The 23,639-nt window shown below is 54.3% G+C and overlaps 1 protein-coding gene across 2 annotated transcripts; it reads right to left on the bottom strand.

The window, feature by feature from the left end:
* Positions 1-1,243: 1,243 nt before the first annotated feature.
* FAAH (fatty acid amide hydrolase) lies at positions 1,244-20,224 on the bottom strand. Of its 2 annotated transcripts, none has more exons than XM_030823839.1 (15): positions 19,954-20,224; positions 12,801-12,914; positions 9,893-10,027; positions 9,528-9,661; positions 9,229-9,435; positions 8,945-8,985; positions 8,655-8,779; positions 6,500-6,625; positions 5,885-5,982; positions 4,585-4,684; positions 4,228-4,268; positions 3,432-3,471; positions 2,822-2,930; positions 1,870-1,967; positions 1,244-1,644 (listed from the first exon to the last, which is right to left on the bottom strand). In XM_030823839.1, the coding sequence occupies exons 1-15, from the start codon at positions 20,146-20,148 to the stop codon at positions 1,516-1,518; spliced, it is 1,692 nt and encodes a 563-aa protein (XP_030679699.1). In that variant the 5' UTR covers positions 20,149-20,224; the 3' UTR covers positions 1,244-1,515. The 2 variants fall into 2 exon arrangements, with proteins under 2 accessions (XP_030679699.1, XP_003259075.1); XM_003259027.3 differs by having other exon boundaries at positions 1,247-1,644; positions 1,870-2,015.
* Between the last annotated feature and the right edge of the window lie 3,415 nt (positions 20,225-23,639).

Raw genomic sequence — 23,639 nt, 5'->3', positions numbered from 1 at the left:
AAAAAAAAAAAAGAAAAAAGAGAAGAAAGTAAAAAGGGAGGCCGTTTTATAAATGGGTGAGCAGGGAAGGTGACATTGGAGCTGTGTGTTCCAAGCAGAGATCAGCTAGCATGAAAGCTCTGAAGCAGGGCCCAGCTTGAGATGATCGAGAAACCAAGGCTGGGCGTGGTGGCTCACGCCTGTAATCCCAACACTTTGAGAGGCCGAGATGTGCGGATCACGAGGTAAGGAGATCAAGACCATCCTGGTCGACATGCTGAAACCCTGTCTCTACCAAAAATACAAAAATGTGCTGGGCACAGTGGCTCACGCCTGTAATACCAGCACTTTGGGAGGTTGAGGCGGGCGGATCACGAGGTCAGACGTTCGAGACCAGCCTGGCCAACATGGTGAAACCCCGTCTCTACTAAAAATACAAAAATAAATTAGCTGGGCATGGTGGCAGACGCCTGTAATCTCAGCTACTTGGGAGGCTGAGGAGGGGGAATCACTTGATCCTGGGAGGTGGAGGTTGCAGTGAGCCAAGATCGCACCACTGCGCTCCAGCCTGGGTGACAGAATGAGACTCCATCTCAAAAAAAAAAAAAAAAAAAAAAAAAAGAGAGAGAGAGAGATACACATCCAGCCAGGTCACCTTGTCTCATGCCGGCCTCCCCAGGCCCATGGGCTCCTCTCCCAAACAGCAGCAGCTCAGGGCCAGCACTTCGGACTCTCTGCAACCCAACTCAGTGCTTCCCCTGCTGCCCTGTGCTGGCCACAGAAGACAGAGATGTAGCAATGGGTTCCCTGCCGTCAAGGAAAGCCAGTGTGCTAAGGCAGGCAGACACATCCACCAATGCCCACCACACAGGGCAGACTGGGAAGAAATAGCCCATATACTCCAGGGCCCAGAGGGAGGAGGAAAGGCCTCCTGGAGAGAGAAGGATCTGAGCCAGGTCTCAAAGGATAGAAAGCAGAGGAACAGAAAGAGCTTTCTAGGCAGGGAAAGGAGCAGAGGAAGGAAGGAGACCAAGGGCAGTGTCCAGCAGAGCAGGGTTTAGTGTAGGTGAGAGAGGAGGGGCAGGGCCGAAGTGCTAGGGGATACAAGCATGCACCCCTCCTGTGGGTGACGGGCACCAGGGGAGGTTGTGGAGCAGGAGACTGGCATGGCTGGAGCCTGGGTATGCACGGTCAAGCCAGCCCCGCTCTCAACAGGCTCCAACCCCCACCCTCACGATGACGCCCAGAAACCACACAGACGAGGAGCTGTTTCTTGACTGTTAGTTGGGCCTTGGCCCATGTCATACCTATGGGCTGCCACATGGGGATGGAGAGATCAGGACGAAGAGAGGGGACCAACGCAGGGATGGAGGTCCAGACTCAGGGAGTCGGCGCTTGTTGCAGGGGGTTGGGGAGAGGACACAGAAGCCTCTGCCCCATGCAGGACATTTCCTTGCTGTGGCAGCAGGGCAGTTGTGCCCTGACTAGGCTGGGCTGCAGAGACTGTGAGTCTCAGGTCCTCCGGAGCCAGAGCCATCAGGATGACTGCTTTTCAGGGGTCATCAGTCGCTCCACCTCCCGCATGAACCGCAGACACAACTCTTCTTGCCAGGGCAGAGCCACACACTGCACAGCCACGGGCAGCCCCACACTCTTCTTCATGCCCTATAGGGGACACAGGCATCAGGATAGGGTTAGCGAGGCAGGACTCCCCACCCCCAGGCCCAGGAAGCACCCCAGCTAGAGAGAGGCCACAAAGCAGGGCCAGGCCACAGTCCTTCAGGTCTTGCTTAAGAAAGGCTGGCAAACCCGCAGTGCTGGTACTGTTTTCTCCACAGCGGCCAGAGTCAGGGTGGAGTGAGTTCAGTTGAGGGGCAGGCCAGTCCTCACCTTCTGCAGCACCTTGTCCCAGATATCCCCAAAGTAGCCCCTGTAATGTTCCATCTGGGCCTCATCCTCAGCAGTCACTGTGGTGACAGGCACCACCCCTGCAGGGAAGTCCAGGCAGTTGTAGAGCATAGTGTAGCTGACGGCCCCTGGAACACATTACAGGCAGCTGCAGCAGGCCCTGGGAATCTTCAGTGCCAACTCCAGGCCTGAGTCAAACCTCGTATGAAATGGCACCCTGTGTCTACAGCCAGAGAAAGGCTCTCTCCCAGGACTGAGGACAAAGCCCAGGAATTCAGATTTCAGGGCCGGGCTGGACATCCCACTGATGTTTGCCCCGTGCCTTTGCCCATGTACTTTCCCCACTGGGAATGCTGTTCTTGTTTTCTTTTCCTTCTCCTTTTTCTGAGACAGTCTCACTCTGTCACCCAGGCTGGAGTGCAGTGGTGTGATCATAACTCACTGCAGCCTCGACCTCCTGGGCTCAAGCAATCCTCCCGCCTCAACCCCCCGAGTAGCCAGAACTACAGGAACATGCAACCACACCCGGCTAATTTTTCTATTTTTTGTAGCGAAAGGGGCCTCACTATGTTGCCTGGACTGCTCTTGAGCTCCTGGGCTCAAGTGATCCTCCGGCCTCAGCCTCCCAAAGTGCTCGGATTATAGTGTGAGCCACCGCCTTAGCCCCTATTTTCTTGATTTATCTAAATCCCACCTGGACTTCAAACCATAACCTCCCCCAACTAGATTCTGTAGCTCAAGATCCCCAACTTGAATAGTGCTGATGACAGGAAAATCAATCCCTGCCAGGGCATCCCACATGATTCCCATGTCTCCAGGCAGCCAGACTGGAGAGGGCAGGGTCCTCCCCGACGGCTCTTCTTCCATTTCCTGGCAGCCCTGCAGGGCACATGGCCAGATTCACAGAAGGGACTGGCAGGGTGTCGGGCCTCACCTGTGGCCCTGCCTGGGGCATTCAAGTCCAGAGCAGGGCCCAGCATGGGGGTCAGCACCACATCCAGGTCCAGCGCCCTCCACTGGGCAATCACGGTTTTGCGGTACACCTGTGGGGGACACGGCACACCGGGTCAAAGCACTCAGACCTAGTCCACCCCAGGCTCTTTAACTCAGGGACTGTGGCTGGGGTGGCTCTGGCCCCAGCACCTGCCCCTGGATCTGAACAGAGCCACGGTGGGACACAGGTCCTCCGGGCAGGCAGTGCTGCCTCTCGGAAGGCATCAGTCGTTCCGCCTCCAGAATGAATTGTGGATATGCCTCTTCCTGCTGAGGCGGAGCCACACAAAGGCAGCTCCAGAGGGGCAAAAAAGGTGGCCAGGACAGGAGCCTGGAGCTGACCCAGCCTGGGGCTGACCCAGGACAGGGCATCTGGGCAAGTAAGGGTCAGAGAGCTGGGCCCAAATGGTGGTCCAGGGAGTGGAAGGGGGATGACAGGCCAGTCTAGGAGCCCCACTGGGGCAGTGGCCGTGAGACACTGCTAGCGGGTGCCCTGTCCAATTCCACCCTCCCCCCGCCACTCTGCTCCAGTCCAGAGGCTCTGGCCTCACCTCTATCTCGTGCTGCAGTTCCCAGAGTTTTCCAGCCGACCTGGGCAGAAGGAGTGTGGTCACCAGCCATGATGGTCACAGCCATGGAGATCAGCAACATCAGACCCCTACTGCCAACCCTCCAGATCTCACCTCTCCACAGACCCTTCACAACCCCATGGGAGCTCTGAGAGGGAAGTTCAACCCCCTACTGTTTGGATGAGAAAATCAGGCCCCAGAGGGGCACAGGCTGTCACTTGGTGACTCCACAGCAGAGCCAGGACAAGCCCAGGCCCAATTCCTCGCTACCCTCAGGACACAGGACAGGCCATAGCTGCCGCCAGTCCTGAAGCCTGGTGGTGAGGGAAGGAGTGAGTCCATGGGATGTCAGGGCATGAAATGGGGAGCTTTATGCCCTGCTTTTCCAGCCCAAGCCACTAAGGGGCAAGCAGGACCTGGCGCAGCTCAGGTCAGCTCAGATCTCTAACAGCAGCACCTCTCCCGGGTGCCCCACCCTTGGCCCAGGCCAACCCCTACTTCCTGGTCCTTTCCACTCATGCCCCAGCCAGGTCAACCTCCTCCCCTCCAACTCCCCGATCCTCTTGTCCCCCTCAGGCCTTTGCTCTCCAGCCAGAACTGGACCTTGCCAAGACAACTTCAAAGTCCCACCTGAAGGTCACAAAGGTTGCCCCCCTGCCTGGGCCACTTCCAGCCTCAGAGGCTGCTTCCCTCAAGTCCTTTCCTGTCAGAAACTACCCAAACCCAGACTCGGATCAGGAAGGCAGGGGCCGGCGGCTGGGCACAGAAGAACCCTCACCGAGACTTCATGTTGCTGAGGAAAGCTGACAGCCGTGGGAGCTGCACAGGACAGACACAGGGTCAGTGACTCAGCTCTGCGCCACGGCAGATGTCAACCTTCTTCAGGCCAAGCCACTGGGGACCCCTCCCTCCATGCCTCCCCCCAGGGCCCAGGTTGGCACCCCTTTCAGCATGCAGGTTGGCTGAAGATCGCAGGGGACAGGGGAGGAGAGCAGTCTGGGTGGGGACTGGACAGAAGAGGAGGCCATGCCTGCCCAAACCAAGAGAGGCTGAGGGAGGCCATGGGGGATCATGGGATAGGAGGCCCTAGGTTTCCCCCCAGCCATCCTAGCCCCTCCACTCCTTGTGCCCTCACCAGAGGCTTCATCAGGAAGGCCAGCAGTCCTTTAAGCCATTGGGGAAGCTTCAGAATTGAGACCAGGTCCCCCAGGCAGGGGTCCACAAAATCACCTTTGCTGGGAAACAAAAGGCTGGGTCCAGACACTCCCATCCCCACATCCTTCCCGGCGTGCTCGCCCGGCCCACAGCAATCCTGTTCTCTATGCAGGGATCCTGTCCACCTCCTCCTCACCAGACTCAGCTCCCTCCTTCCAAACATGCTGTTTGTTTCTGCTGATCCTTTGGGATGCCTGGGCTGCAACCCACATCCACGGGAGCTCCCCAAGGCAGGACTCAGGGTATCCCTCTCCAGCAAACCCAGCTCAGAGCTCTAAGAACTGAGGGCAACATCTCCCTGATGAGGCCTCCCTGAGGGTAACTCCCCTTAGGGAGGTATAGCCTGGAGGCACAGGTGGGGCAATCCAGGGTGGGCTGCCCATGAAGCATGGCTCTGAGGCTATCTCTGGCTCAAGATCTCAGGGAAAGGTCTCTAGCAGCTGATCCTGGGGACTCATTCCCAGGGCCAGAGTGAGGAGTGACCCCTTCCACTGAAGCCTGGATCACACTTGGCTGCTAGGGGAAGGAAAGGAACATGACAGGCTGGGCCTTTGACTGAGTGAAGCTGCAGGGCCAAGCTCCAGGCTGCAGGGCCAAGTTCTCCATCGGTGAAGCGGAGGAAGGGGGACTGTGTTCTGAAGGGTTCCAGTCCATCCAGCAGAGGTATGTCACCAGGAGGCACCTTCGCAGGCCTGTCCTCTGCCCCAACAACCTTTAAGGACTAAAAGCATCCCAGAGGAACCAACTTCTCTAAAAATGAGCTCTGCAAAGTCCCTTAAAGGGAGTCTGGTCCAACCCACCCACTTTACAGGAGAGAAAGCTGAGGTCCTGCTCAAAAGTAAGACTTGGCTCAAGTCAGACAGAGCCTGGAGTCACAGCATCAAGTCCAAACCGCCACCCTCCTGCCTGGATCCTGCCCTTGCCCCAAATCCTTCCCAAACAGAGAGGCAACCTCCTGCCCATCTCCTACCTCACAACAAGCTCAGATCAGGGTTAGGCCACAGATATTCAACCCAGCCTCCCTTCGGGCTGGCACCCTGGCAAGGGATCTCCAGGCTCAATGTGCCTAGCTGGAGGGACAGAGAGGTCCCTGCCCAGAGTGCTTAGGCCTTTGTTGGATTCAGCTAAGGCCCATCCAGGCATCACCACACGCTGCTGCTCCCCCTGGGTCTGTCTACTTTTCTGATCCCACCAAGACCCCAAAGCCCACTATCACTCACAAGTTCTGTAGGAAGGTGTGGCCACCATCACTGAAGAGCCCACCTGTTGACAGGGTCTCCAGAGCATGGGGTATGTTGCTTGGCAAGAAGGGAACCAGCTGCAGGGATTGAGGGGTGTAAGGCCTCCTGACCTAACAACTGGCTCCATGATCCCCATGCTGTCTGGGCGGCCCTTGGGATGGATTGGACCAACCCTGCCCACAAGATAGCTCTCACTAGAGCTACAAAGGCAGCCTTACTGACCCATGAAAAACTCACTGTGGAATGCACAGCATGAGAGAAGTCTGGAGCCACACAGAAAGCTGTGTAATGACCAGACCAAAACCCACTGGCCCTGGGAGCCTCTGGACAGCTGTGCACCACTGTTAACAGCTGAAGAGCCTCCCCACATGCGGTGCTCACACATCACACAGCATAGGGCTAAAGTTCTCCATCAATCACTCACTTCAATACTCTTGATCAGCCCTCTATATACTTGTCTCACAGGGCCACAGTTCACCCCGAGGACAACACCATCAGAGTGCCAGGATGCCAGGGATGGAGTAGCCATGGGTACCAGGAAGGCTTCCCGGGAGGGGAGGAGATGCCAGTACTTCCAGGACCCTGCAGTCATACCGTGTGCCCCGCAGCCTCAAGGCTCTGTTTGGTCTCCAGCACGGCCCGCCTCATGGCCGAGGAGGGCATGGTATAGTTGTCAGTCTCATAGTACCCCACACGCAGGGGCTGAGAGCTGGTGTAGACCTGGAGGGAAAACATAGGGGACAGGGGCAGGTCAGGAGAAGACAGCCCTAGGCAGGACCCCTAGAGATCAGAGAAACTACTCAGCCCCAGACACAGCTGTGAGGCTGCAGTCAGCGAGGCCAGCCCCTTTTGCATCTGACCCTTTCATAAAACACTTTCACAGTGACTCAGGTGGGCAGAGCAAGGATAAGGATTCCCACTGGTCATATGAGGAAACTGAGGCTTGAGGTCTCAATAGGGAGATTAGGTGGGACTGGGACTTGCCCAAAGCTACCCAATGCAGAGTGACAAGACAGGTCTGGAATGCAGGCATCCTGTCTTCTGAGCTGAGGCTCTCCACCACCTGTCCTGGCTCTCATGACAAACTGTTCCAGACTTCCAGACAGGGACCTCATCTCCTCCTCTCCTCCGAGGAAGGACTTCACGGCTGCCTATCCCCGTGGGTTCGGTTAGAATATCTCCCTCTGCCTGGGGAGGAGGAGTTCACCCTACCCAGCCCAGATCTGCCCTGTTGCCCCACTCCCAAAAAACACCAAGGCCCACTCTCCTTCCTGTCCACAAACCCTCAGCCTTTCCAAGGCAACCTTTGCTGGGGCGAGGGCAAGAGGTCTGTACAAGACAATCGCTGGACTGCTGAGAAACGGGGCTTACATCACACAGCTTACTGTCTACATTAACGTGACTTCACTCTTCCTCCGTCTGCACCAATCTAACTTTACAGCTCCTGAACACTCTGTTGGAGTGGGCACAGAGGATGACCTAGGGCCCAGCACCTGCCTCACTGGGGACATCTGGCCCCAGCCTCAACCTGGCTGTTTCTGGCCTTCAACCCCAACACAGAGAGAGAGAGAGTACCAGGACCAGGGCACAACCAGAACACTCAAGAGAGCAAAATACTGGTCTCAGATGCCCCGTAGTAGGGGATGAGCTGGGAGGAAGATGACCACTGGCCACTCCCCCACCTCCTCCAAATAACACACACAACACAAATAACCTTCCAATTCATTCCAACTCTTCAACAGGAAGCATCGGTTGACACCTGTCGCCTCAAAATCCACACCCTGCTGTGCCCACCAATCCTTAACATGGGGATTAAGGATCTTAACCAATCTTAACCAACCCCCATGTTGAAAGATCCACCTTAAACCAGACTTCAAATTCTCAGCAGATCTCCCCACCCTTCCTGCCCTCTGAGATGATCCTAAGGCTTTGCAAGACAGTGCTGCCTCGCCACAGAAAGCAACAAGCCCAGCCTGTCTCAGCAACAGGCTGCTGTGGTGGTATTTTGGGGAGCAGCACACCACGCCGCCTGCAGACCCTGGCTCACGCAGCCTACGTCTGGCAGGAACAGGCTACATAAGCTGGGGTCTGCAGGCAGCGTGGCGTGCTGCTCCCCAAAATGTGGACAGGAATACTGTTAGAAAGGCTGATGTTTGCTGAAGGTCAGCGGGCTGGGAAGTGATTCCTGCATCCCTGGCGCCAGCAGCAGAGGCTGGGCGCCTTTGAAAGCCTGTGGATTTCCGACCGGGCGCGGTGGCTCAAGCCTGTAATCCCAGCACTTTGGGAGGCCGAGGCGGGTGGATCACGAGGTCAGGAGATCGAGACCATTCTGGCTAACACGGTGAAACCCCGTCTCTACTAAAAAATACAAAAAAAAAATTAGCCGGGCGCAGTGGCGGGCGCATGTAGTCCCAGCTACTCGGGAGGCTGAGGCAGGAGAATGGCGTGAACCCGGGAGGCGGAGCTTGCAGTGAGCCGAGATCGAGCCACTGCACTCCAGCCTGAGGGACAGAGCGAGACTCCGTCTCAAAAAAAAAAAAAGAAAAGAAAAGAAAAAAGCAAGCCTGTGGGTCTCCAAATGCAGGCAAGGGCTCCATCTGGTGGCCGTCTGTGGAGGAGCAACCCGCCCTTGCCTCAGAGGCCTGGGGGACGGTTCTCAGGAGACAGGGGCTCCAAGACCTGCCCACAAGGCCTGGGGTGGCTGTCTGGGTTCAGCGGTCCACACCCATGCCCACCCAGCCCTGCTCACCTCTTCTCTGAAGGGCAAGGGAGGCACAGTGGGGTCCAAGCGGAACATGTCCTCGCACAGCAGGGCTCGCAGGCACAGTGCCAGGCTCTCCACGTCCCGGGCCATGGGGCCCACGGAGAGACGCACTGTGGGGCAGAGAGGGGAGGGAGGTAAGCAGACAAGGTGCGAGGAACCCAGACCTAGAGCAGCCTGGGTGCCAGACACTGCCCTGCCACCTGAGAAGCACGGGCAGAAGCGGGTCAGGCCGACCCCCACCCTCCTCGGGGCACGGAGAGCACCACGGACCTCACCTGCCTCCTGTCCATAGACACAGCCCTTCAGGCCACTCTTGCTGGATAAGAAACATAAGATGCTGGAAACAGGAAATGGCCACCCGCCGCCATCCCCACACCCACAGAGCAGCTGTGAACACTCACCGCTTTGGAAACTAGGACCCACGCCCGGCCAGTGGTACTGTAATGCTTCCTCCCAGCAAAACCCCGGAGACTGAATCCCCGCCTGGAGCCCAGAGAGGTTGGAAGCTAGGCCAAGGTCACACAGCGAGGGGCCCAGAAGCACCCTCCACCCACCTTACCTGAGGCGGTTCCCTGTGGGCTTGAGGCCGCAGATGCCGCAGAAGGCGGAGGGGAAGCGGATGCTGCCTCCGATATCAGTGCCTAAGCCCAGGGGGGAGCCTCCAGACCCGATGAGGGCCCCTTCACCCCCTGAGGAGCCCCCTGGGCTTTTGGAGGACTTCCATGGGTTCACAGTCTGGCCAAAGAGGGGGTTACTGCAGTCATAGCTGGAGGAGGCAAGAACGGGTCAGCCAGTGCCATGCTGGGACCGGTGCCCCTGCCCCGCCCTGCCCCGCCCTGCCCCACCCCAAGACCCAACCTGAACATGGACTGGGGAACATTGGTGTGCACGAAGGGCACAGCACCCTGCAGCTTCAGCACATGCACCACTACGCTGTCGCACTCCGCCGGCACCCCTTCATTCAGGCTCAAGCCCAGCGTGGAGTCCTCGCCCTGGGAGGAGGGATGGGCACCAAAAGGGACATGGCCAGTGAGTCAGTGCCCATGGGCAGCCAAGGGTCCACTCCAACAACTGTCACACAGGCCAAGACAGGTATACCAGTGTCCCCTCGCAAGGCCTCTGGACCTGATACCTCCTCTGAGGGCCCAAAATGACCCAAGATGCAGAGCAGGCTGGCAGGGATGGAGGGGACGATGGAGGCCTGGCGCTGAGGCAGAGCATACCTTGTAGGTGAAGCACTCCTTGAGGCTCACAGGGACGCCATAGAGCAGGCCCTGCCTTGGGGCCTGAGACAGCTGAGTCTCACAGTCAGCCAGATAGGAGGTCACACAGTTGGTCCCTTTGTTCACTTCCCAGGCCTGAGGAAGGAGAAGTAGACATAAGATAAAAGGAGGCTGGCCTTTTCAAGAAATTGTGGTGAAATATACATCATGTAGAACTGGCCTTTTAAAGTATACCCAGGGAGAGGGTAACCAGCAACATGGCCCAGAGCCTGGGGTACAGAGGATGACCTAGGGCCCAGCATCTGCCTCACTAGGGACATTTGGCCCAGGCCTCATCCTGGCTGTCTCTGGCCTTCAACCAGGACCAGGGCACAACCAGGACACTCAAGGGAGCAAGATACTGGCCTCAGGTGCCCCCCAGGCAGGGGGTGAGCTGAGAGGAGGATGACCACTGGCCACTCCCCCACCTCCTCCAAGCCACATCTCTGCCAGTGATGCAGACAGAAACCAGACAGGGGCAGCCCCCCATCACTGGTCACACTGAAGGGCAGCCACAGAGCAGGGCTAGACCAGACTCTTGCCTCCCAGAGCCCAGCACTCTCTCCTCAACCCCACGCCTTCCCCACACGTAGCCCAGTCAAGCCTCCCCTTACCCAGGAACTCTTGAATTTGATAATCAAGTCACGTGGAGTAGGAGCTTGACAAAAGGGAAGAACATGCTAATAGTGGAAATCTGCCTAGAATGCTCAAACCGCACCACACAGGGTCCTACAGAAGGAAAGGTGAGGGCAGAGTGAGATGCAGCTTTCAGTAAATACTCCCGCTCCTGGGGAGCATCTGGGAGAAACAGGGTGGGCTGTGTTGCCACATTCAGGCATGTGCAAAATCTGTCCCCGGGGTACCTGAGGCAGGAACGGAGAAGGCTAATCTAACCAGATTGACTAGATTAACTAGGAAGGGCAGGAGCCTTTTCAGGGACATTGACGGGGAAGAAGCAAGACCATCTGCTGAGACTATGTATGTGCCCCCTCTCAGTGACACCAGCCCAGCATGCTCTTACTCCCTCAGCTGCAGCCCCCACAGCATTGTCACATACACTGCACCCAGACAAGTTCACCTGCCTAGGGGTCACACTCACTGTCCCACACCCTTTCAAGAAATCATGCAGGCCACACTCAAAGCACAATTTGTCTCCTTCTTTCCTCCCTCCCTCCCTCCCTTTCTTTTCAAACATATTTCTTGAGCATTTATTATGTGAAATGCAACATGTTGTGACTAAGGTTCAAAGACAAATGAGACAAGCTCTGTCCACAAAGACCTCCTATGGGAAAGAGATAGAGAAGACAAGCCTGACACTGTGATGAGAAATGTGCTATTAGAATGAGAGTAGGCCTGGAAGAGGAAACCCTACCTCAGGTGGGGAATGGAAGACAGTGCCTCCTGCTCTGAGCCCCGAAGGCTCAGCCAGGGGAGCCTGTGGCACAGACAGGGGCAAAGAAGAGGGCAACAGCCTTCCAGGTAAAGGAGCCCCACCCAAGCCAGTGCAGAGCTGCTGACACCCAAGCTCCAGGAGGCCTTGGCCAGAGGTGATGCCACACACAAAGGAGGAGTACAAGAGATTGCCTTAAGAGCTGGGGACACAAGAGGGCACCTGACCAGGAGGCTGGTGCTTGGGCATGGGGGGAGATGGTGGTGGCGGGCCAGGGTGGCCAAAGGGGATGGAGACAGGAGAGGGCTGGGTAAAAGAAGAGAACAGGCCAGGTGCGGTGGCTCACGCCTGTAATCCCAGCACTTTCAGAGGATCACCTGAGGTTGGGAGTTCCAGACCAGCCCGGCCAAATAAAAATACAAAAATTAGCCAGGCATGGGGGCGCACGTCTATAATCCCAGCTACTCAGGAGGCTGAGGTATGAGAATCACCTGAACCCGGGAGGTGGAGGTTGTAGTGAGCCAAGATCATGCCACTGCACTCCAGCCTGGGTGACAGAGCGAGACTCCCATCTCAAAAAAAAAGAAGGGGCCGGGCATGGTGGCTCACGCATGTAATCCCAGCACTTTGGGAGGCCGAGGCGGGTGGATCACCTCAGGTCAGGAGTTTGAGACCAGCCTGATCAACATGGTGAAACCCCGTCTCTACTAAATACAAAAAGTTAGTCGGGGACCAGGTGCAGTGGCTCACAGCCGTAACCCCAGCACTTTGGGAGGCCAAGGAGGGTGGATCACTTGACGTCAGGAGTTCCAGACCAGCCTGGCCAACATGGTGAAATCCCATCTCTACTAAAAATAACAAAAATTAGCTGGGTGTGGTGGTGGGTGCCTGTACTCCCAGCTACTCAGGAGGCTGAGGCAGAAGAATCACTTGAACCCAGGAGGTGGAGGCTGCAGTGAGTCGAGATCACGCCACTGCATTCCAGCCTAGGCAACAGAGCGAGACTCCATCTCAAAAAAAAAAAAATTTTTTTTTTCGTTAGCTGGGTGTAGTGGTGCATGCCTATAATTCCAGCTACTTGGGAGGCTGAGGCAGGAGAATTGCTTGAACCCAGGAGGTGGAGGTGGTTGCAGTGCACCAAGATTGCGACGTTGCACTCCAGCCTGTGCAACAAGAGCGAAACTCCATCTCAAAAAAATAGAAGGGAACAGACCAGACTTGTTGACCAATGGGGTGGAGGCGGGAGGGAGAGCGAAGTCTGGGCTAAAAGCCAGGTTACTAGCTAAGACAGCATGCTCAGTGTCTCATACACACATACATACATACACACACGCACACGCTCTGGCTCCTTCCCTCCCTGGCAGTCCCTGGCACTGTAGGTCCCACCATGGCCCCCAGCAGGACTAACTCCTTGTTTTCCCCACAGCCTGTGCAGAGAGAGGGAGGGGAAAGGGAGGGGCTGGACTTGGCTGGCCTTACCTTTCCCACGTAGGTGAAGAGCACGGCCTCAGGGGACAGCTCTCTACTGTGTAACTTCTGCACCAGCTGAGGCAGGGGCAGGGCTAGCAGCGCCTCTGAGTCCAGGTCTGGGTTCTGTGGGGGACAAACTCGGATCAGTCCCCTACTCGCCGAAGTCTCATGGGCCTGCAGCAGACACCAGTGGCCCATGCCCCAGCAGCTCTGACATGGCCCAGCCTGGGCAGGCCCTTGCCATCCCTAGAGAATGCAGCTCGGTCTCCTCCAGAAGCCTGTTGAAGGGGTGCCCAGCGAGCCGACCTGCCCAAGTAGGTTTTTTTTTCCTTAGAGACAGGGTCTGGCTGTGTTGCCCAGGCTAGACTTGAACTCCTGGGCTCAAGCGATCCTCCCACTTCAGCCTCCCGAGTAGCTGGAACTACAGGCACACGCTACTGTGCCTAGCTCCAGACTGATGATTAAACCACTACAAATATACACCAGCAGTGGCTGCCTTCTGTGTGCCAAGCACCACGCTGATGTCATCCATGTTTTGATTAAGTCTTACTGCCATTCCCATTGCACAGATAAACTGAGGCTCAGAGAGAGGTGCCTTCTTGCCCACCAGCCATCTGCCTGCACCTGACCCCATGCCATCCCCACACCCACAGAGCAGCTCCGAACACCACTCAGGGGGTTGCCAACCTCTAGCAGGGAAGGGCAAAAACAAGAAGACCCCATCTTTGGAGGCTGGGTCTGTGACTGAAGGCCACACCCAAAAGGAAGGGTTTACACATTCATTCTGTGTCCGGAATTGGTGGGTTCTTGGTATCACTGACTTCAAGAATGAAGCCGCAGACCCTCACAGTGAGTGTTCCAGTTCTTAAAGGCGGCCTATCTGAAGAAGCCACATTTCAGCTGTGATTTGAAGGATAAGAAGATGCCAGATGTGGGGAGAGACAGAGCTCTGGGTACCTTCTCTTCCTTCTCTGATTCTGAGAGAAGGCCTCCCCTCCTCCTGCTTCCACTCCTCCCACCCTCTCAACCCTGCTTCTACTCCTCCCCTCCCCGTACTCCCCCTCCTCCCCTGGCCTGCTTCCCCCTTCTCCCCTCCACTTTCCCCCTTCCCTCCCCCATTTCCCCTGGTTTTCCCTCCTCTCCTCTACCCTTCCCCTCCTCCCCTCCACTGGCTTCCCCTCCTCCCCCTCTACCCTTCCCTTCCTCCCCTCCCCTGGCTTCCCCTTCTCCCCTCTACCCTTCCCCTCCTCCCCGCCCCTCTTACCCTCCTCCCCTACCCTGGCTTCCACTCCTCCCCTAAGCACCTCTGACTCCAGGCTCTCCACTCATCCCACATTCCCCAGATGCCCCACCCAGCCCGAGGCAATGGAGCCCAAACCAATGGAGCCCAAACCAGCACACTGGGCTATTCCTGTCACCTGTCCACCTTCCCTGTCCTTCCTCTAAGCTCATCACCTGCCGGACTTTCAACCAGCTCCTCCTTGTTTATCCTGTACCCTGTACTCAGGGGAGGCCACACCATCCATCCAGGTGTTCAGGAAATGAAACAGGTGTCTTTCTGGCTCCTCCCTCTCACCCCCACCTGCACCCAGTCACCAAGCTAAGTAGCTCTGAAAAATGGTCACCTCTCCATCCCCTCTACCACGGCCCTCACCGGGCCTCAGACTCATCCTTGTCTCCTGGGTCACACGGGGCCACCCAACTGCTGCCCTGCCCAGGTCCTGCCCCTCCGGCCCACACTTCCTGCTAGGGCCAGACAGTGCAAAACCCAACCTAGCCTTGCCTCTCCCCTTAAAATCCCCATCTCATCACACCACAGGCTCCAGAGAATATTCCAGGAGGTGCTTCCAAGCTGTGGTCTTCTCAGATTCCTGTGCGCCTCTCCCCACCCAGGCACCACTGCCCCCTCCCACTCCCCACACCCCAGAGCCTGGCACCTGCCCTCTCCGAGCACATGCCACAGCCTCTGCCCCTGATTTCCTCAGTATCAGGAGCACTTCCCTGAATTCATTGAACTGATACAATACTTACTTTGGATTTTTTTTCTAACACAGGAGCTACAAAGAAGAAAAAAATGGGTTCAAGATTTCTCCCCAAACACACCAGATAATCCTCTTGATATATTTTTTAAAGGTATACAAAATGAAAAGTGAGCATTCCCTCCACCCCTTGTTCCCCTTGCACAGTCCCTCCTCTATAAAGGAAAACTATAATTAACAGTTTCTGGTGTACTCTTACAAGAAAAGAAAATATTTATGAAAAACCCACCATGTCAACAGTTGTCTATATATATTCTTTTTTGCACAAAGGAATCATACTATACACACAGTACTGCATCTTGCCTTTCCCATCTCACAATGAAAATTAAATTTTGCTTTATTTTTGTTCTCATTATATAAATACAGGTTCATTGTATTTTTAAAAATGCCTAAGAGTATGAAGAAGGACATCGAAATCAGCAGAGCATTCACCACCCTGGAATAACTGCCACCCGACAGTCCGGTCACCATCTCCCCCGACCTCGCTACAAGGCGCTCACAGAGTTCCTGCGCACGGCAGCTAGCAGCTATCAACACGCTCCCCTCCATGCTCAGCACACATTTTCATTCTTTCCTATGTTCTTCCCTGTTGACAGTTAATGACACAGCTGCTAACAGCTATTTTTAAATCTTCAACTAGTGTCAGGCAGCTGAGACATTTTCTCCTAGACACCAAAGTAAGTCTGCACCTCCAGGAGACCAATCAGTGAACATGCGGAAACCTGATTTTGCGGAGAATGCAGGGAAGTATAGTATACAGGTAACATCTAAACCTGTGGCCACCTGCATGCACAATTTTTCAAGAGAGGGATACTCTACCAATCACTTAGGGGGCATTGCCCCTCCTCCATTTGTTTTGTTTTCTCCTGAACCACAGTGTCAGTGGGATTGATAAGCGGGTTGTAAGAGATGTGGGAAAAACCATTCAGGGTAAAACAAAACTGCATATACAAAGGCATAAGGGCATAAATAGGTGTTCTGTGATGTCTCTCCCAGCTATACTATTGTATTGGTGGTGGTCCTTCTCTTCAGTCTAGAAAAGATATCAAAACTTATTCAGGGGGCAGAGTGGGAAAAAAATGGGTGAAGTGTCAACAGAGTTACCAGAAACACACTTTTCTCTAGATTTGCTCAAGAGTTTAGAGAGAGGTGAACTATTTTGTGAAAATTCAGAAGGTGTTTGGGTACCCCCTCATCCAGCTGTGTCCTCCTTGGACACAGCTAAGAATCCGGGAGTGGTGGCTCACACCTGTAATTCCACCACTTTGGGAGGCCAAGGCAGGCGGATCACCTGAGGTCAGGAGTTCGAGACCAGCCTAGCCAACATGGCGAAACCCTGTCTCTACTAAAAATGCAAAAATTAGCTGGATGTGGTGGCGGGTGCCTGTAGTCCTAGCTACTCCAGGAGGCTGAGGCAGGAGAATCACTTGAACCTGGGAGGCGGAGGTTGCAGTGAGCCAAGATTGTGCCACTACACTCCAGCCTGGGCAACAGAGCAAGACTGACTCAAAAAAAAAAAGAATCTTGGTTTCCAACTCGCTTTGTCCAGAATCTATCAGACAGGAGCTTTACTACAAATCGCTGTGTTCTCCCAGGGCCTGCTGGAGCCCTGCTTATCTCAGGTGCCCCCTTGCAATTCAGGGCTGGGCTAAGAGCCCCAGAAGAAAGGTTGCCCAGACAGTCACAGATCCTACCTGCCCATCATTCAAGGACTCCAGAGCCAAACAGAAGGGTGCCTTAGGAGTTGCAGGCAGAAGGGAGGGGAGGCGGGGGAAAGAGCTGTTCCCAAGCCTGGGCTGGGTTCAGCTAAAACTCCCACGTCCTGGCCAGGTGAGGTGGCTCACACCTGTTATCCCAACACTTTGGGAAGCCGAGGCAGGGGGATCACCTGAGGTCAGGAGTTCAAGACCAGCCTGGCCAACATGGTGAAATCCCATCTCTACTAAAAAATACAAAAATTAGCTGGGCATGGTGGCAGGCGCCTGTAACCCCAGCTACTAGGGAGGCTGAGGCAGGAGAATTGCTTGAACCCGGGAGGCGGAGGTTGCAGTAAGCCGAGATCGCACCATTGCACTCCAGCCTGGGCGATACAGCAAGACTCCGTCTCAAAAACAAAAAACAAACAAACAAAAATTCCTACTCCCCCGCAAAGCCTACAAAGCTATTGTCAATCAGGACCCCGCCCCTTTGCTGATTACTCAAAACCACAATCACTGGAAACCTGAAAGGTAATTTCCCGCTTCTCCTCCTGAAAGAGCCAAGCTTTCAGAGCCAAAACTTCTGTCCTGGAATAATCTGTTCGTAAAAATAATGAAGAGCAGTTGCTCCAGAGGAAAACCATATAGATGCTGCTGTTTGGAGCTGAAGTACAGGAAGACCCATCCTGCTACCATCCCACACCCCTGCCAGCCAGGTGGATTCCTTGCAACCAGGAGGGGAGTTCTGCAGGCAAGAACTATGATCAGATTCCTGCTAGTGCTGCTCACGCTGCTCTTGGAGCTGGCAGAACTCAGCTGGCTGCACAGAGCCAGGGATAAACAGGAGGAGCTCTAAGGAGGACCTCCAGAGCCCAGCCAGAGAGGGCAACTAGACAGTGAAGAATCTGTGCTTATGTAGGGGAGATGGCCAATTTGGGTTGACCACCAGGGCCCTCCCACTCTGGAAGGAAGAAACCCTAAAAATTGACTGATGGTGGACTTTTCAGCCAGCTTGGTGAGTGGAGGCTGGAACCAGATATATTTTTTATCTTACTAAATAAATATGAGATATCTTGGCCCCAGGGATGGTTTGGAGTAAATTCATACATTACAGCCAGCCAAACCCGCAACACATGTATGGGGAAAAGAGAGATCAGACTGTTACTGTGTCTATGTAAAAAGAAGTAGACATAAGAAATTCCATTTTGTTCTGTACTAAGAGAAATTCTTCTGCCTTGAGATGCTGGTAATCTGTAACCCTAGCCCCAACCCCTGTGCTCACAGAAACATGTGCTGTGTTGACTCAAGGTTTAATTAGGGCTGTGCAGGATGTGCCTTGTTAAAAATGTGTTTGCTAGCAGTATGCTTGGTAAAAAGTCATCGCCATTCTCCAGTCTTGAGTACCCACAATGCACTGTGGAAGGCCACAGGGACCTCTGCCCAAGAAATCCTGGGTATTCTCCAAGGTTTCTCCCCACTGAGACAGCCTGAGATATGGCCTTGTGGGAAGGGAAAGACCTGACCGTCCCCCAGCCCGATACCCGTAAAGGGTCTGTGCTGAGGAGGATTAGTGAAAGAGGAAGGCCTCTTTGCAGTTGAGATAAGAGGAAGGTATCTGTCTCCTGCTTGTCCCTGGGAACGGAATGTGTCGGTGTAAAACCCAATCATACGTCCTATTTACTGAGATAACAGAAAACCACCTTATGGCTGGAGGTGAGACATGCTGGCGGCAATACTGCTCTTTACTGTGCTGAGATGCTTGTGTAAAGTCAAACATAAATCTGGCCTATGTGCACATCAAGGCAGAGCACCTTTCCTTAAACTTATTTATGACACAGAGTTCTTTGCTCACATGTTTTCCTGCTGACCTTCTCCCCACAATTACCCTATAGTCCTGCCACATCCCCCTCACCAAGATGGTAGAGATAGTGATCAATAAATACTGACGGAACTCAGACACCAGTGCCGGCACAGGTCCTCCCTATACTGAGCGCCTGGGCCCCTGTTCTTTTTCTATACTTTGTCTGTGTGTCTTATTTCTTTTCTCAGTCTCTTGTCCCACCTGAGGAGAAATACCCACAGGTGTGGAGGGGCTGGCCCCCTTCAACATGCAAGGCTACACCCTGGGCTGGCATGCAAGGTGCCTTCCTCATATCTCTCTCCTGTTCCTCTCCATGTAAGTGTGGCTGAAGAGTGCAGCGGGCACCTAGGTTCTAGTTCCAGCTCTGCCCCAACTCAAAAATCACTTGCGGAACATCTGCTGAACACAATTTTCTGTGACTCTTTCTGTCTCCCACCCAGGAACACCCTCCTGAATCCTGCGGTTCCCAACCTGGAAAGCCTTCCCACCTGTCAGTTCCCACAGACACAGCAAGCCCTCCCTCTCTCAGCACATAAGAAGGCTTTAACTGGGGTCAGTGTTTCACACACCCAGAGGAAAAGCCCCTCTTCAAACCACGTCTTCCAAACCCTCAGCCAGGCCCTTCCACGCCTCCAAACCCACTTACTGAGGTGATCCAAAGGCAGCACAGGGAGAAGAAAAGCTTGTTGACAGACCACCCAGGGAGGGCTGGAACTAAACCTGCTCATGGAAAGGGCTTGCCAGGGGTTGGACACCACAGCAGGAGCCAGAGAGACTTCCCTTCTAGCCTGGCTTTGCCAAGATCTCCCTGTGCACTTGGCAGGTTTCCTTCTGGCTCCCTCTTAGGATCCAAATGCACAAATCAAGAAGCTTGAACTCGGCCAGGCGCGGTGGCTCACGCCCAGCACTTTGGGAGGCCAAGGCAGGTGTATCAACTGAGGTCAGGCGTTCAAGACCAGCCTGGCCAACATGGTGAAACCCAGTCACTACTAAAAATGCAAAAATTAGCCGGGCGTAGTGGCGGGCCCCTGTAATCCCAGCTACTGGGGATGCTGAGGCAGCGAGAATCGCTTGCACCCAAGAGGCGGAGGTTGCAGAGAGCCGAGATCGCACCACTGCACTCTTGCCTGGGAGTCGGAGCGAGACTCCGTCTCAAAAAAAAACAAAAAAAAACAAAACAAACTCTAAGGTCTCCAGATTCCCTTGGCCATTACACTCTGCGATTCCAAAGTCCTCAACCCCTGGCATCCCACTGGTTGTCACGCTTGCGTTTTCGCATTCCAGTAGGCAGTAATCGTGAGATTATTTGGCACAAAGCAAAACTCCTCTTTGACCCAGTGAGGGAAAGGCCTTCCACCACCTACCTTGTCACTATCATTTCCTTTCCTCCCTCTTGCTCTACCTGGCTCAGAAAGTGCGGAATATCTTAGGGCGAGGAGAGATAATGGAGAGTTACACATCTGCTCTGCCCACCCCCTCCCTTTTCCCTCGGTGGGTCGGGCGGCTGAAAGTGCCGCTGCCAGTACCCTCAGGCCGCGCCCATCCCACCACGCTCCGGCAGTCACCTGGAGCCGGAAGCGCTGCGCTGCCCTGTCCATGTTCTCCAGGCCCGCTCGCTGCCTCTGTCGCGCCCGGACCACCGCGCCCCGCGCCGTCTGGCGCCCGGACCAGCGCAGGGCCACGGCTGTCGCCACGAAGCAGCAGGCCAGGGCGACCCCGGAGGCGCCAGGCAGCGCGGCCCACAGCTCGTACTGCACCATGATCCCCTCAGCCGGCTGCTGCCTACCGCGACAGTTGAAGCGGCCGCAGCGCGGCAGCCCGCTCCGCGGCAAAACCCGGACTGGATCAGCCGGGATCCCACGCCCGCCTGCGCGGGAGGGGCAGGGAAGCGCGCCAGAGCCTAGCGGCTATCAGAGGCGGCCTGCCGGGCATCGCCCCCAGCGACATCCCGCTCCCCGCCAAGCTGAGCAGACGGGTGGGGCAGGGCGACTGTTTTGCGTGGGCGACCTCCCAAGCTTGAGTTTAGCCCCGGTTCAGCACCACAGCCCCCGCCGGCCTCTGCCCCCTGCACCCCAGAGCCCCAAATGCTGAAGACTGCGCCCCAGCCGGAGCCCCCTGCCAGACATGCCAGCTGTTAGATATGAGTTCTAAATTTCTCTTCAAAGAATCAACATGTCAGTATGTTCAATTCTTTGCCTTCTACCTTTAAACCTAACTTCCTCATACAGCAACGTTTTTCGATTACCTGCTCCTCCCTGATTCATTCTCCACCCTGATTCATTCCGATTTCCTGCTCTGCAGTAACCTTTTTTCCCACCAAACCACTCATCCCCTCACTCTCTTTAAATTAGCCAATAGGAATTAGTTTAGCCTATAGGTCTAACCCTAGCCAACAGGGGAAGGACACAGCATCAGGAATCACGTGGGTCAGGTATAAGAACCACCTTCCCCTCCGTTGTCCAGGTGGGCGCTCACCATTGCTCCCTCTATGAGGGCGCACCCTTCTATAGAAGTAAATTGCCTTGCTGAGAAGAAAAAAAAGAAAATTTTATATTCGAGTGCTATTTCTTTTGCGGCACTGAAACTTTATTTATAACAATTTGGGGGCTTACCCGTGATTACATTCCCCTTCAGGGGCAGTCTCTGGTTCTCTCTCCTGAGGAGGTATGCCCCACCCTCTTATGATGGCCTCAGGGGTGAGAAATCAGGACTCACCCAGTGCGAGAAATAACCCGAGCTCTCGAAAAGAAACCAGCAGGCAACCTAGGGTAAAACATCCACACACACTGCAGGGACAACTCTGTGCACAGACAAAGGAAATAGAGGCCGAGGGAGCCGGTAAAGTGCTTCCTTGGTGGTCAAATTCTGGAGGGCTAAATGTGTGTGTGCGTGAATGATCACAAACAACCCTACTTGTGGTGTTGTTCGTGTGGATGATGACAAGTCCTGCTGCTGGACGGAGTGAGTGGGTCCTCTCCACGTTTCCTTAGCTACCTCATATGGCTTAGGGAGGATCCTGCCATGGGATTTATACCGGAATGCCAATGCTAAGGGGGGCCTAATTCTCCCTTGGGGGAGCAGCCAGAGAAGACAACACGAGTGGGACTGTGCAAGGGACCGTCAGAGGGGGAAAGGGAGGAAACAGGTCAACCTTCCAGGGCAGCAAGACAAGACACCCCCTGGTTTGAGGGGTTGAGGCTTCTAGGAAAGCAAGGCAAGACACCCTCTGGTTTGAGGGGTTGAGCCTTCCAGGGCAGCAAGGCAAGACACCTCCTAGTTTGAGGGGTTGAGCCTTCCAGGTCAGGCAAGGCAAGACACCCCCTGGTTTGAGGTGTTGAGCCTTCCACAAATTTCAGGGGATCAAAAACCTCACACAAACCTCCGGTAGTAAGAAAAATATTCAGAACTCCCCTTTCCTTTCTTCTTGGGAAAGAAAAAGTAGCTCCACTCCTGACGGTCCCTTCCCTAGGGGAAGGGGAAGGAGAGGGGAAAACAGCAGCATAAGCAGCTGGCAGAGGCAGGGAAAGACCAGCAGAGAGGAAAGAGAAACTGGGAGAGGAAGTTGGAGAGAGAGAGGCAAAGAGAGAGAAAGAGAGGCAGAGAGAGAAAGAGAAAGACAGAAGCCAGGCGTGGTGGCTCACACCTGTAATCCCAGCACTTTGGGAGGCCAAGGCGGGCAGATCACGAGGTCAGAAGATCGAGACCATCCTGGCTAACACCGTGAAACCCCATCTCTACTAAAAATACAAGAAAATTAGCCAGGCATGGTGGCAGGCGCCTGTAGTCTCAGCTACTCAGGAGGCTGAGGCAGGAGAATGGCATGAACCTGAGAGGCAGAGCTTGCAGTGAGCCGAGATAGTGCCACTGCACTCCAGCCTCGGCAATAGAGCTAGACTCCGTCTCAAAAAACAAAAGAGAGAGAGAGGGAGTCAGAGAAAGAGAGAGGGAGTCAGAGAAAGAGAAAGAGAGACAAAGAGAGAGAGAGAGAAAGAGAGAGATAGAAGCAGTAAAGAGAAAACAGTGTACCCTATTCCTTTAAAAGCCAGGATAAAATTTAAAACCTATAATTGATAATTGAAGGTCTTCTCCATGACCCTATAACACTCCAATACCACCTTGTTGTCAGTGTAAACAAGTGTGTAGCCCAAAAGCACTGAGGCCACTGACAACTCGTAACCTCCCTAATCAAAACTCCTTAACCCAGTAACCAGCAGATGGCCCAAATGCATTCAATCTGTAGCAACAACTGCTTTGCTAACAGAAGAAAGTAGAAAAATAACTTTTAGAGGAAACCTCATTGTGAGCACACCTCATCAGGTCAGAACTATCCTAAGTCAAAAAAAAAAAAAAAGGTAGCTTACTGACTCAAGACCCTTAAAGTATGAGGCTATTCTGTTAGAAAAAAATGATTTAACATTAACCACTGAAAATTCCCTTAACCCAGCAGGTTTCCTAACAGGGGATCTAAATCTTAATTAATTACCATACAAAGGTCCGACCAGACCTAGGAGGAACTCCCTTCAGGACAGGACCATAGATGGTTCCTCCCGGGTAATTGAGGGAAAAAGACACAGTGGGTATTCAGTAAGTGATAAGGAAACTCTTGTAGAAGCAGAGTTAGGAAAATTGCCTAATAATTGGCCTGCTCAAATGTGAGAGCTGTTTGCACTCAGCCAAGCCTTAAAGCACTTACAGAATCAGGAAGGACCCATCTATACCAAATCTAAGTTAATATGGACTGAATGAGGTCTTATTAATAGCAAAGAATAGTTGAAATCCCAAACTTAAAATGTTTTAAACAAAAGTTAAAAAAAAAAAAGTGAAAAAAGGGCTACCCTCTTTGGGTCCCCTCCCTTTGTATGGGAGCTCTGTTTTCACTCTATTAAATCTTGCAACTGCACTCTCTTCTGGTCCGTGTTTGCTATGGCTGGAGCTGAGCTTTCGCTCGATGTCCACCACTGCTGTTTGCTGCTGTCACAGACCCACCACTGGCTTCCATCCCTCTGGATCCGGCAGGGTGTCTGCTGTGCTCCTGATCCAGCGAGGCGCCCACTGCCACTCCTGATCAGGCTAAAGGTTTGCCATTGTTCCTGCACGGCTAAGTGCCCAGGTTCATCCTAATCAAGCTGAACACTAGTCACTGGGTTCCACGGTTCTCTTCCATGACCCACGGCTTCTAATAGAGCTATAACACTCACCGCATGGCCCAAGATTCCATTCCTTGGAATTCGTGAGGCCAAGAACCCCAGGT

This window comes from Nomascus leucogenys, chromosome 12 (genome assembly GCF_006542625.1).
Source record: "Nomascus leucogenys isolate Asia chromosome 12, Asia_NLE_v1, whole genome shotgun sequence".
NCBI classification, from domain to species: Eukaryota; Metazoa; Chordata; class Mammalia; order Primates; family Hylobatidae; genus Nomascus; species Nomascus leucogenys.
This window is presented reverse-complemented; position numbering and strand designations above follow the sequence as displayed.

What these genes read in the sequence shown, in the direction of transcription:
- FAAH (XM_003259027.3), bottom strand. Translation starts at nt 20,148, where the DNA reads ATGGTGCAGTACGAGCTGTGGGCCGCGCTGCCTGGCGCCTCCGGGGTC. An exon ending in TTGAGGCTGCGGGGCACACG is followed by an intron (nt 5,983 to 6,499) that starts GTATGACTGCAG and finishes CAATCCCTGCAG; the next exon opens with CTGGTTCCCTTCTTGCCAAG. An exon ending in AACTGCAGCACGAGATAGAG is followed by an intron (nt 2,931 to 3,431) that starts GTGAGGCCAGAG and finishes TGTCCCCCACAG; the next exon opens with GTGTACCGCAAAACCGTGAT.